The 14,383-nt window shown below is 47.5% G+C and overlaps 1 protein-coding gene across 1 annotated transcript in view; it reads left to right on the top strand.

The window, feature by feature from the left end:
• Positions 1–14,383, top strand: part of fndc3ba (fibronectin type III domain containing 3Ba) — a 480,942-nt gene that overhangs the window by 261,363 nt on the left and 205,196 nt on the right. The window contains exon 4 of the mRNA XM_085989714.1: positions 11,169–11,245. Coding sequence (XP_085845840.1) covers positions 11,169–11,245 — 77 coding nt within the window. The remainder of the gene's footprint in view (positions 1–11,168; positions 11,246–14,383) is intronic.

Below are 14,383 nucleotides of genomic sequence, written 5' to 3'. Positions count from 1 at the left end.
CGAAAGATGATGTCATCAAGCAGTATCCGAAGGTGTTCAGCGAAATGGGCAGTCCGATCCAAGACTTCAAGGCGAGTGTCAGAGTGCAGAAGGACCCAAGACCAGTTTACTGCAAACCACGTCCCATACCATACGCACTTGAGGAGAAAGTTGAGCAAGAACTCAAAAGACTAGAAACTGAGAACATTATGGCCCAGAAATTCGGGTCGGGGGTTTCCCGCGGGTGTAAGCCCCCGACCTGCACTTACCTTGCGCGCCAGCCATTGAGCTGTGGGCCCCTGTGGAATTCCGATCCTGGGCCTGCTCCAGCTGCTGGCGCGCAGTGCTTGTGTATCCCAGGGGCGCAGTTAGTTCGATGCGTCCCCTGGGATCACGTGGGCCATGGGGAGCCAATCGGTGCTGTAAAGACTTATAAATACTACGGCCCCAAAACAACACTAAATCTTCAAATAAATTTAAAAAAATCATCACATTTTTTAAATAAACTATAAATTACATGAAATAACTATTTTAAACAATAATTTAAATTTTTGAAAAAAATAATTTTATTTTCTAACGGTAACGGGGCTAAAAATAAACTTACCTTGCTTAAAAGTATTTATTAAAAATAATAAAACTGTGGAAAAGATGTTTTAATTTTAATTAATTCACCACTTACCTTGTAAAAAACAGGCCTTACGCCTGCTTTTTACATGTCTAACTCCTGGAGACTTACCCTCCCGGGAAAACCTGTAAAAAAAAAAAAAACGAAGTTCGATGCGCACGCGCAGCCTCTCCTGCGCACGCGTTCGACTTCTGAACCCCTGCTTTCAGGGGAACGGAAGTGCCGGTTTCCCGCGCATGCGCAGTGCATGCAGGAAACCGGCACTTCCATTGGGCCTACGGGTGAGTACCCCATGCGTACTCACCCGTGGAGACCCGAAATTCTGGGCCATTTAATATCGCTAAGGTAGATCTGAGTAATTGGGCTACACCCATTGTTGTTGTACCTAAGTCAGATGGTAAGGTAAGGTTGTGTGGTGATTATAAGGCAACCGTAAACCAGGTTCTAGAGTGTAATTACCCAATACGGTGCCAAATGGGGAAGATTTGTTCACAACGCTGACAGGTGTCCAGATCTTTTCGAAGTTAGATCTGACAAACGCCTACCTTCAACTTGAGTTAGATGAAGAGTCCAAGTCATGCTTGACTATGAATGCTCACCTAGGCCTGTATCAGTTCAGTAGGCTACCATTTGGAGTGTCTTCTGCCCCCAACATAGTCCAGGGGGTGATGAACCAAATTTTGCAAGGGATTGAAGGGGTAGTGTGCTTTTTGGATGACACACTCATTTCAGCACCAAACAGGCAAATCCATGATGAGGTGTTGAATGAAGTGCTCAAACGGCTGGAGAAGCACCGAGTACGAGTGACAGCTCACAAGTGTGAGTTGTTTCAAAACTCAGTGGATTACTTAGGGCGCAGAGTGGACAAAGATGGTTTACATCCAACCAAGGGAAAGCTGGATGCAATCAGAAAAGCATCCTCTCCCAAGAGTGTCTCTGAACTTCGATCATTTTTGTGTCTTTTGAATTATTACGGAAAGTTCCTCCCAAACTTGGCGACATTGTTACATCCACTGAATTAGCTGTAGAGAAAACAGGTCCCTTGGAAGTGGTCAAAAGAATGTGACACAGCATTCAAAGAGTGTAAAAGCCAGTTAGTAGAAAGTACCATGTTAGTTCACTATGATGTATCTAAGGAGGTCAAGCTAGCGTGTGACGCCTCTCCATACGGAGTTGGGGCAGTGATCTCTCATGTACTAGATAGTGGGTAGGAGAGACCAACTGCTTTTGCTTCACACACTCTCAGTGCCAGTGAACGGAATTATGCGCAGATCGAAAGGGAAGCTTTGTCATTGATTTTTGGGGTCAAGAAGTTTCACAAATACTTGTTTGGCCGTAAGTTTACCATAGTTACTGACCATAAGCCCCTGATAGCAATCCTCCATCCACAGTCCCCAGTTCCAACCTTAGCTGCAGCCCGAATGCAGAGATGGGCTTTGATTTTGTCAGCGTATACGTATGACATTGAGTACAGACGATCAGCTGATCACAGTAATGCTGATGCTATGTCCAGGTTGCCATCCCCATCACAAGTTACACCCAATAAGGAAGAAGTGTTCTATTTCTCATACATTAATGAGCTGCCAGTCACAGCTGAAGAGATTGGTAGGGCAACCAAACGTAACCCAATTATGTCAAAGGTGTATGATTACATAGCAAATGGATGGCCAAACCAGGTATCAGAGGAAGATATCCATCCATACTTCATTTGTAGGAATGAATTATCAGTGGATAAAGGTTATATCATGTGGGGAGCAAGAGTGGTTATCCCAAATAGGTTGAGGTCTAAATTGTTAGGAGATCTTCATGACCAGCACCTGGGAATGTGCTCGACCAAGAGCTTTGCACGCAGTTACTTATGGTGGCCAGGTTTAGATAAAGAGATAGAGTACATAGTCAGTCAGTGTACAACACGTCAATCGGTGAGCAAGAAACCACCATCAGTACCATTACAGCCATGGAAATAACCTCCCAGAGTGTGGCAAAGGTTACATGTAGATTTTGCTGAGCTAGAAGGACAGCAATTGTTCATAATGATAGATAGACACTCGAAGTGGGTAGAGGTGTTTCCGATGTGGATAATAACAACAAGCAAAGCACGAGACAATTTGCGAAGATTGTTTTCTTCATAGGGCCTCCCAGAAGAAATTGTCTGATAATGAGCCGCAGTTTTGTTCAGAAGAGTTCACACAGTTCATGAGCAGAAACAATGTGAAACATACCGAAGTTCCACCGTACCACCCTGCTTCAAATGGTGCAGCAGAGCACACAGTACAAATTGTCAAACGTGCCCTCATCGAGCAAATGTTGGATCCAAATCCAAAGAAACGTCAGTTGTCGTTGGACCACAAACTGGCAAATTTCCTGATTACCTATCGGAATACTCCTCATACCACTACTGGTAGAAAACCAGCAGAGTTGTTTCTCAAACGACAGCCACGATCCAGGTTCTTGTTGTTAAAGCCAAACTTGGCACAGTCTGTAGAAGAGAAACAATCAAGGCAGAAAGAGAGTCACGATAAAGGTAGAGTTAGAGAGAGAAGTGTGAAGTTGAACCAGAAGGTTAGAGTGAAGAACCATCACCATAAATGGTTAAAGTGGTTACCAGGAAGAGTAGTGAAGATATGTGGCCCTCGCACATATTTGGTCAAGATGTTTGATCATGGAAAGGTTAGGTTTGTTCACATTGATCATATCTTACCTACAGATGTGGAAGGAGTTGAAAGCTGGGATGATTCACTTTATTCTGATGAGTCAGACAGTCTTGCTACAAAGAGTACCAGTCGCAAATCCTACATCAGACGTACCAGAAACAAGTCCAAGACAAAGTCAGGATTTAAGTCAGAGCCTGAGTCAGGCAGACAAACAGTCTGAAAGTGTAAAGAGTCCAAATGTAGATCAAGGTCAGCCCTTGGAGAAAAATTCTCCGCAGGCTCAGCCGAGAATGAGTCAAAGTCCGACAACAAGATCTGAAAGTTCTGTTCAAGAAAGAAGGTATCCTCTTCAAAACAGAAAAACAGTGGTTACGTTTAATCTGCAAATATGGAAAATAAGTTCATATCTTTTGTTTGTGTTACAGAATTCTATAGTAGAATTTGGATACATAGGGGTCGATTTTCCTGGAGCCGTCAGGCAGGGTTTCAGGCGTGTGGGGGGGGGGGGGGGGGGAAATCCTGAATTCGGGGGTCCCGACACCATCCCGCCCAAAACCCCACTCCACGCAAGTTTCAGAGGAGGCGGGTACCCGCCCCACACAGGGACCCGCCGACCCCAGGCGGGAAGGGATTAGTGCCAATTAACTGCCTGTTAACAGGTAGTTAACAGGCAGCTTTTAGCCTAATCCCTATTTTGAGGGGTGTCGTGTGGGATTCCCGACGGCTCCAAACCACGCCAGGTTAGAGCAGGCGGGCCGTCGGGTTGAAGGACTTGGAGGGGTCGCGATGTCGGTGTTCAGGTGAGTGATGGGTGCATGAGTGCAAAGGTAAGTGTGTTTGGTGTGTCTAAAGTGTGTAAAGAACTTTTACTTACCTGTACTTACCTTTACAGCCTTTCTTCCTGTAGGCGTCGGGAGCGCTAACTGAGTCTGTGCAGAAGGACTCATGTTAGAACTCAGACTGTCAGTGTTTGGCAGCTTCAAACAGTTGTGAAACACTGATATTTCATCTGTCAAGAACTCTTGACAGATGAAATTACAGTCTGTGAGGTCACCTGTTGCCGGGTGGCCCTTAATTGGCCTGCTGAGCCCGCTGGGCGGGCTCAACAAGGTCAATCAAGGGAAAATCGCACGGATTGGCCGGACGTCGATGTAGGCGGGTCTAAAACCCGAAAGTTGTAGTCCCGCCTTATTTCCGACAGCTTCGGGAAAATCGACCCCATAAAGTGGGTTCCATTTGAGAAATGTATACCAAGAGTTGTGTATACCATGCAAGTCATATACAATGAATATTTGCTATGATTAACTTCTTCAATAAGGAGGGAGAAGTGTTATAGAGCCACCTGGTGGACTACTGATGTATATATAATAATAAAGCCATGTGCAGTACAGTTCTTGCTGGAAGCCATGTTGTGCGGTTGTATATATATGCTGTGTCCCAATATATCACACTCCCTGTCTCTCTCTCTCTATGTCACTCTGCCTCTGCCTCTCTCTCTGTCTCTGTCGCCCTCTCTGTCTCTCTCTGTATCTCTCTCTCTGTATCTCTCTGTCTCTCTCTCTCACTGTCTCTATCTGTCTCTCTGTCTCTACCTGTCTCTGTGTCTCTCTCTCTGTACCTCTCTCTCTCTCTCTCTGTCTCTGTGTGTGCGTCTCTCTGTGTGTCTCTGTCTCTCTATCTCTCTCTCTCTCTCTCTCTGTCTTTCTCTCTCTGTCTCTGTCACTCTGTCTCTCTCTCTCTCTGTCCCTCTCTCTCTCTCTCTCTGGCTCTCTGTCTCTCTTTGTCTGTGGTTGTCTCTCTCTATGTCTCCCTGTCACTCAATTCAATTCAATTTTCAATTCAAATGCTTTATTGGCATGAAAGTTTACAGGGAACCATATTGCCAAAGCTTACATAACAAAAAGTACAGTTTTCCAACATTCTGTAGGTGTCAAACAATTTTGACCTTCGTTGGGTACATACAATATTAATTTAAACAATATTAATTTAAAGTCGTTGAACATCGTTGGGTACATTCAGTATTAATTTTAAACAGTCCTCAGGTTGTGACATGTTGTTACATATTTGGCACCAAGGTATGGTCTGTCTCCTTCTCCCAGGACTAATCTTAATTTTGACAGGTCATCCAATTCTTTGAAATCTGGGGTTGTTTGGCTGAGCTTGTCAAATAATATGTTTCTTGTTGTGTTGAATTTTTCGCATTTTAGGAGGAAATGAATCTCTGTCTCAACCTCGCCGGCCAGACATTGATCACATATTCTATTCTCTCTAGGCTGCCAGGATTTCTTGTATCTTCCTTTTTCAATTGCCAGTTGGTGGTCGCTTAGTCTGTACCTGGTGAGGGTCTGTCTCTGTTTTGTGTCTCTGATGGTCGAGAGATAGTCTGCCAGTTTATATTCTCTTTTTAGGGCCCGGTAACATTCTAATCTGCTTTGGCTTTTGGTTACATTGTTCCAATGTTCCAGGTAGGTTTCTTTGCATTGTTTAATGATTTGGTTCACTCGGATTGGTGTTTGGACGGCAGTGTTGGTCTGGGACTGGTCAGGGTCCAGCTGAGTAGGAGTACTTAGTTTCAGTAGCAGCTGACTCAGGGGACTCTTTTCTGGGTTTAGCTCTTGGGTCTGGAAGGCTTTAAAATGAAGGATGTCTGGGGAGCTAGATTTGAGGTGATTTAGGAAGTTTAGTGCTCATTTGTGGATGTTTATTATCAGTGGGTATCTGCCTAGTTCGGCTCTGCATGCATTTGTTGGTGTTTTCCTTAGGGTGCGAAGAATGCTTCGGCAAAATTCTGCATGTAGGGCTTCTATTGTGTGTTTTTCCCATTTAGTGTAGCTATGGTGATTGAGCGGGCCCCATACTTCACTACCGTACAGCGCAATGGGCAGGATTATGCTGTCAAATATTTTGAGCCAGATTTTGATTGGGATTTGGATGTTGTAGAATTTTCTTTTTATTGCATATAGGGCTCTTCGGGCTTTTTCTTTTAGTGCATTCACTGCTATGTTGAAGCTCCCTGATGCTGTAATGGTTAGACCAAGGTAAGTGTAGCTCATAGTGTGTCCTATGATGGTATCACTGAGAGTAAACTGGTATTTGTTTTCCTGACACCTGGGCCTTTTTTGAAAAATCATGATGTTGGTTTTCTTTAGAGTTACTGTTAGGCCCCAATTTTGGCAGTATTTGTCGAGTAGGCCTAGTTGTTGCTGTAATCCCTGTTCTGTGGGAGACAGCAGAACCAGGTCGTCCGCATAGAACAGGGATTTCACTTCTCCATCCAGGAGACAGAGACCCGGTGACTCGCTTTTCTCCAGCATGTCTGCTAATTCATTTATGTATATGTTGAACAGGGTCGGGCTCAAATTGCAGCCCTGCCGGACGCCTCTTCTCTGGGTGAAGAAACCGGTGCGTTTGTCTCCAATTTTGACACCGCATTTATTTTTCAGATACATCGATTTAATAAGGTCATAGACTTTGCCCCCTATTCCACACTGAAGAAGTTTATAATAGAGCCCTTCGTGCCAGATAGAGTCAAAGGCTTTCTTGAAGTCAATGAAACAAGCGAATATTTCCCCATTTTTTGTTTGGTGTATATGTTTTTCAATGAGAGTGTGAAGGGTATAGATATGGTCGGTGGTGCGGTGTTATGGAAGAAAGCCTATTTGATTTTTTCTAAGGATATTATGTTTGTTAAGAAAATCCAGTAATCTACTATTTAGAATACTGCAGAATAACTTCCCTAGACAACTGTTGACACAGATGCCGCGGTAGTTATTTGGGTCTGATTTGTTTCCATTTTTATATATGGGAGAGATGAGTCCTTGGCACCAGATATCGGGAAAACAGCCTGAACGTAATATGATGTTGAATAACTTGAGTACAGCACCCTTCATCTCCATATTGCTGAACTTGAGCATTTCATTTTTGATGTTGTCTGGACCACAGGCTTTCTTTAGGTGGAGAGATTTTGTTTTTGTGGCTAGTTCTTTCCATGTGATTGGGGAGTCTAGAGGGTTTTGGTTGTCTTTAATTGTTGCTTCTAATGTGTGGAGTTTTTCTGTGATATGATGTTGACTTGGGTTTGTTTTGTTTATTGGGATGTCTTTGTAGAGGTTTTCAAAATGTGTTCTCCAGATGTCGCCATCTTGGATTGGTAATGCTTGCAATTGTGTTGTACTCAGGTTATTCCACATATCCCAGAATTGATTTGGATTAATGGAGTTTTCAATTTCTTTGAGTATTTTGTGGGTATAATTTTGTGTTTTTTTCCTAATGGTGTGTTTATATCTTTTGAGGGTCTCATTGTATCTAATACGTAGGTCTGGATTGTTTGGTTGGCGATGCTTTTGGTTTGATATTTTTCTCAGGTCTTTTCTGGCATTTTTGCATTCGTGGTCAAACCATTTCTCATTTTTATTTTGTCTTTTGTAACGTTTCCTCTTCTGTTTCACAAGGTCGGCTTTTACAGCTGCCTCATGGAAGATCATATTTATATCATCTATGGCCATGTTTACACCATCTCTGGTGATCTCATATAGATTTTCTTTAAATTTTGATATTTTACTTGTGAGATCAGGTGGATTTAGTGCTGTGATGAATTTATCTCCACTGTTTGGGGCCCATCTGTATGTCTGGTTTATTTTATGGAGCTTACTGGGCTCCTTTTTTGTGTCTGTAGTTTGGGCAGAAAGTTTAAGGTACACATTTATTTGGTTATGGTCTGAGAGGGGGGATTGCTGCCTGACAGTGAATGCGTTGATATCGCAGGGGTCCAGGTCAGTGATTGTATGATCCACCACACTAGACCCAAGAGTTGAGGAATATGTGAGTCTCCCTAAGGAGTCCCCTCTGAACCTACCGTTAACTATGTACAGGCCTAAGGCTCGGCAGAGTTGCACTACCTCCCTACCGCTTTTATTTATTTCACAGTCAAGGTTGTTCCGATTTGCGATGGCTGGGGTCACCTATACCTATCAATTCAGTTCATGAGGGGTGGCGTTAATGGCAGTGCAAAGCAGTGACCGGATGGAATGCAGCGCTGCCGGGAGGACTTCCTGCCAGCGAGAGGTTGGGAGGCCCTTAGACTTTAAGGCTAAGAGAACGGCCTTCCAGACAGTCGCGTTCTCTCTTTCCACCTGGCCGTTCCCTCGGGGGTTGTAGCTGGTGGTCCTGCTTGCAGCAATACCTCTCGCTAGTAGGAACTGGCGAAGTTCCTCGCTCATGAAGGATGAGCCCCGGTCGCTATGTATGTAGTTCGGGAACCCGAACAAGGCGAAGAGGTCGTTCAGGCATTTGATGACCGTGGTACTGGTCATGTCTGGGCAGGGGAAGGCAAAGGGGAAACGGGAGTACTCATCAATAATGTTGAGGAAGTACACATTACGGTCAGAGGACGGGAGGGGCCCCTTAAAATCGATGCTCAAGCGCTCGAAGGGGCGGGTGGCCTTGATCAGGCTTGCTCTGTCCGGCCTAAAGAAATGCGGTTTGCATTCGGCACAGGTTTGGCAGTTCCTGGTCATGGTCCTGACCTCCTCGATGGAGTACGGCAGGTTGCGGGCCTTAATGAAGTGGTAAAGTCTGGTGATCTCTCTCTCTCTCTGTCTCTCTCTCTGCCTCTCTCTCTGTCTCTCTCTCTGTCTCTCTGTCGCTCTCTCCGTCTCTCTCTCTCCCTCTCTCCCCCTCTCCCTCTCTCTCCCCCTCTCCCTCTCTCTCTCCCTCTCTCTTTCTCTCCTTCTCTCTCTCCCACTCTCTCTCTCTCTGTCGCTGTTTGTTTATCCCTACTGTCTCTCTGTATCTCTCTTTCTCTCGCACGCTCTCTCTGTCTCTGTCTCTCTCGCTCTGTGTCTCGCTCTGTGTCTCGCTCTGTGTCTTGCTCTGTGTCTCACTCTGTGGCCTAGAAATTGAGTGGGGTTAGCGCCCAATTAGAGGCGCTAGAGGGCCTTGCGCCGGAATTATAGCCGCTTCGGAAATTGATTTGGGCCCTACCATCGGCGTTAGCCGGTGGCGCTGCGCCGGCACCGATGACGTCATCGGTGTGCGCAGCGTCCCGGTTGCCGTGGTAACGCGGCCGGACGCCGAAATTCAGTTGCGGCCGCCTCGCCCGTGGCAGCCGCAACCAACGATTTTTCAAAAGTTTCTTGCTGGACTTAGCGCCGGTGCATTAAGGTGGCGCGGCGGCCTGCCCGCACCTCCCTCCCCGGACTCCTCCACCACCCCCCCGCGGCACAGATGTGTGTGGGCCTCGAGCCCGGCACTTCTCCGAGGTGCCGGGCTCATTTTTCGTGCGATTCCACCGGCCAGCGGTCGGCTGCAGGCAGCTCCTCCTTAACAGAAGGAGGAGGCCTGCAGTACCCCAGCCTGCCGCACCGCATCGGGTGCCGCAGCGGGGGATTAGCGCCGCAATCCTGCATTCAGCGCCCATTGCGAGGCGCTGACACCCTCCATTAGCGCCCGCAGCCGTCTGGGCGCGGCGCAGCTGAATTTTTGGCGGGCGCAGCGGCAATTAACGCTGGCCCTAAATTTCGGGCGCTACAGCCCTGGCGGAGGCAAACTCAATTTCTAGGCCTGTGTCTCTCTATCTCCCTCTATCTGTCGCTCCCTCTATCTGCCTCTCCCTCTATCTGTCTCTCCCTCTCTCTCCCTCTCTCTCTCCCACTCTCTCCCCCTCTCTCTGTCTCTCTCTGTGTGTGTCTCTCTCTCTCTGTCTCTCTCTCTCTGTCTCTCACTCTCTCTTTCTGTCTGCCTCTCTGTCTCTCTGTATCCCTCTCTCTGTCTCCCTCTGTCTGTCTGTCTCTCTCTCTCGCTGTCTCTCTGTCTTTCTGTGTCTTTCTCTGTCTCTCTGCCCCTCTTTCTCTCTCTGTCTCTCTCTCTCTCTGGCTCTCTCTGTCTGGCTGTGTGTGTCTCTCTGTCTCTCTCTCTTTCTCTCCCTCTCTCTCCCCCCTCTCTCTCTCCCTCTCCCTGTCTGTCTCTCTCTGTGTCTCCCTCTGTCTCTCTGCCTCTCTCTCTCTGTCGCTCTGTCTCTCCTTGTCTCACTCTCTCTGTCTCTCTCTCTCTCTGTGTCTCTCTCTCTCCCTCTCTCTCTCTGCCTCTCTCTATCTGCCTCTCTCTCTCTCTCTCTCTCCCTGTCTCTCTCTCTCTCTCTTTCTCTCTCTCTCTCTCTCTTTCTCTCCCTCTCACCCTCCCTCCCTCTCGCCCTGTCTCTCTCTCTCTCTCTCCCTGTCTGTCTCTCTCTCTCTCCCTTCTCCCCCTCTCTCGCTTTCTCTCTTGCCCAGTTACTCCGTCTCCCACTCACTCTCCCACTCTCTCTCTCGGTCTCTCTCCATCTCTGTCACCCTCCCTGTCTCTCTCAGCATCTCTCTCTCTGTCTCTGTGTCTGTCTCTCGCTCTCTCTCTCTGTCTCTGTCTCTCTCTCTCTCTCTCTCTCTCTGTGTCTCTCTCTCTCTTCCTGTCTCCCTCTCTCTCCCTCTCTCTCTCTCTCTCTGTCTCTCTCTGTCTCTCTCTCTCTGTCTTTCTCTCTGTCTCTCTCCCTCTCTCTGTCTCCCTATCTCTCTCTGCCTCTGTCTCTCTCTCTCTCTCCCTCCCTCCCTCTCTCTGTCTCTCTCTCTCTCTGTCTCTGTCTCTCTCTCTCTGTCTCTGTCTCTCTCTCCCTATCTCCCCCTCTCTGTCTGTCTGTCTATCTGTCTGTCTGTCTCTTTCTCTCTCTCTCAATCCAATCAAACATGGCCAAGGTGACCAATGGCTGTGGACCCCCAGCGAGGGGCTGGAGGGGCTAAAATAAATTGTATTTGGAACTGAAGCATTTAAGTCTGATTGAATCCAACCGAGGCGTTCCTCAGATTTATCGCCATTGCCCAGTGAGTGGTGTTGTCCTCCTTCTTTCCCGACCTCATGTAATGTGTGTGTTTTGTTGGCAGGACCAGCAGAAGTTCCCATGATGTCGCCGAATGGATCCATTCCCCCCATTCACGTTCCGCCAGGTTACATCTCGCAGGTAAGAGACCGCCCCTGAACCCGTGCTCATGTCCAGCACTTTCACCCATCTCACTGGAATAAGCCAAGGAACCAATCCTCGCTGTAATGTATGTACCTTTAAGGGGGGAACTACTTTTTACAGCTCATGTATACTGTAGTACCGGCAGTGACCACACCTGCATATAACGCTGAGTAGTAATCTGTACAGATCAGTTGCAGTCTGAGCCACGTTGAGTAAACACCTATTGTACCGTTCTCTGCAGTCTGTGTCTTCTTATACACGGACGTAACATTGGCGACGAGGCAGGTTCGAACCTACCTGCAACTCTGCATCACCTCCCGGGGATTTGTTCCTGGAGATCAGTGGATTGGAGGTCAAGGCCAGAGACTCGGGCGTCGACCACGGGCAACCGCCCAGTCATCCAGCAGCGACTCGAGAATTGCGGGGGAGGCTGTCGAGAGCCAGGCTTGGCTTTCCAGTCGAGGTGGTCCAGCGAAACGGGCTGGCAACAGGTAGTGCGCAGACCCTTCCCGGACAGCGGCGGGCTAGAGCCCGACCGAGCGGCACAGCAAAGGGCCGAGCAGCGTCGACGGGGGAGAGAGAGAGAGGGCAGAGCGCACAGGGTGCAGCCGGTGTTCAGGGGCCGAGCAGCGTCAGAGAGAGAGACGCGCAGAAACCCGCGAGGCGCCGCCATTGCCACGAGGACCGCCGAGAGCGGCGTTGGCAGCAGCGCAGGAGAAGTGCGTGAAACCTACAGGGCACCGCCATTGCCATGAGAACCGCCGGGAGCAGCGTCGGCAGCAGCGGGGGAGGAAAGAAAGCGCGGGAGACGCCATTTTAAGCCATTGGGAGACGCCATTTTAAACCACACCCAAAATGCCGAAGAGTGGCGGTATCACCGCATTTGACAATGAAGTCGAAGATTGGACTACATATGTCGAACGAATAGAGGTGTACTGCAAGGCAAATGGGGTGTCAGATGACAAGAAAGCGTCAGTATTGTTAAATTTAATGGGTGCAAAGACGTATGGTTTATTACAAAATCTAGTCACCCCAACGAAGCCAATGGAAAAGAGTTTTGAAGACATAGTAACGATACTAAAGGAACATTTAAACCCCACACCGCTGCTGATAGCAGAAAGATTCAAGTTTCACAAACGGAACCAGCATAAGGATGAAAGCAATGTTGATTATTTAACAGAACTGCGCAAACTATCGAAACACTGCCAGTTTGGAGCGGGACTGACAGATGCCTTAAGGGACAAGTTTGTGTGTGGGCTTCAAAGTGAAGGAACCCAGAAATGGCTTTTATCTGAAAAGGACCTTACGCTGGAAAAGGCTTTCAGCATTGCGGTATCATATGAAGCAGCAGCACGGGGCGCTGCAGAGATACAACAGAGACCGCAAGAATATGGCACAAACGAAATGTCATATGGAACAGAGAAGTGCTAGCGCTGCGGCAGAACAACACACGACCAGAATGATTGCTGGTTCAAAGACAAAGTGTGCAGACAGTGTAGAAAAGTAGGACACATAGCACGAGTCTGCAGGTCAGGAAAGAAAACCAACAATAAGAAACCTACCAAAGGAAAGTACCAGAAGGTACATAAGATGATGGAGAATAGTTCAGACGAACAAAAGAGTGATAACGACTCCGAAAGCAGGGAACTGAGTTGTCTGAAACTACATAATGTGATCACAACAGAGGATCACCGAGCCATTTGGGTCACTCTCAAGATAGCAGGAGTCCAGGTAAAGATGGAATTGGACACAGGATCAGCCCTAACAGTCATAAACCGATGGGACTACAAGCTGCTATTCTCACACATACCCTTGAGAGACACAAAAATTATTTTGAAGACGTACACGGGGCAAAAAGTCTACCCCAAAGGAAAAATAAGGGTGACCGTTATATATAACGGTAAGGAAACACCAAAACTAGACCTGTATGTATTGCAAGATGGAGGACCACCATTACTGGGACGTGAATGGATCCGGAAAATACAACTGGATTGGCATTCCATACAGGCACTGACTGTGGCTGACAAAAAGGATGACGACGTCACACCTGGGCGACTGTCAAAGATCCTAACTGACGCGAAAGAAGTGTTCCAGCAAGGACTCGGAACACTAAAAGGCACGACAGCAACGAGTAAAATTGAAGAAAACGCAAGCCCAAAATTTTTTAAGGCCAGACTGGTACCTTATGCGATCCGCCCAGCCGTCGAAGCAGAGCTGGAGAGTCTGGAATGTTCAGGTGTACTGTCCAAGGTAGACTGGAGCGAGTGGGCTACACCCATCATCCCTGTGATGAAAAAGTCGTTGAGCAGCACGCCTGGGGAACCAAGGAAGGTTCGCATCTGTATGGACTTTAAGGTAACAGTGAACCCGGTCCTTCACACCGTACAATATCCACTTCCGCGGATTGAAGATATTTTCGCCTCGCTATCTGGAGGGAAACGCTTCACTAAGATTGATCTGGCCCAGGCGTATCTGCAAATGGATGTAGAAGAAGCATCAAAAAAATACCTCACAATCAACACCCATAAAGGTCTCTACCAATACAACCGGCTGGCATTCGGGGTAGCATCAGCTCCGGCTATTTGGCAGAGGGCAATGGAACAAGTCCTGCAAGGGATCCCAGGGACCCAGTGTTATTTGGACGACATCCTGGCCACGGGCGAAAATGACAGTGATCACCTTGCCAACCTGGAGCAGGTGCTCACTAGATTGCAGGAATATGGGCTCCGAGCTAACCGCCCCAAATGCGAGTTTTTTAGAAAACAAATCTCGTATTGTGGCCACGTTATCGATAAAGAGGGGTCACATAAGTCCCCAGAGAAGATTGAGGCAGTAGTCAAGGCTCCAGCACCGGAAAATGTGTCACAACTGAGGTCGTTCCTTGGGCTGGTAAACTACTACCATAAGTTCTTGCCAAATTTGTCTACAATACTACACCCGCTCAACACCCTACTGCAAACTGGGGTGCCATGGAAGTGGAGTGATGAATGTAGACGAGCTTTCCAGAAGAGCAAAACACTAATCACATCGAAAGAGGTATTGGCTCATTACAACCCAGCATTACCAATTCGGTTGGCATGTGATGCGTCACCCTACGGCATTGGAGCGGTGCTGTCGCACAAATTCTTGGATGGC

Source organism: Somniosus microcephalus, chromosome 6 (assembly GCF_052327205.1).
Source record: "Somniosus microcephalus isolate GS21.2 chromosome 6, FLI_Smic_1.0, whole genome shotgun sequence".
In the NCBI taxonomy this organism is placed as follows: Eukaryota; Metazoa; Chordata; class Chondrichthyes; order Squaliformes; family Somniosidae; genus Somniosus; species Somniosus microcephalus.
The sequence above is the reverse complement of the archived record's forward strand: the minus strand, read 5'-3'. Positions and strand labels throughout refer to the sequence as shown.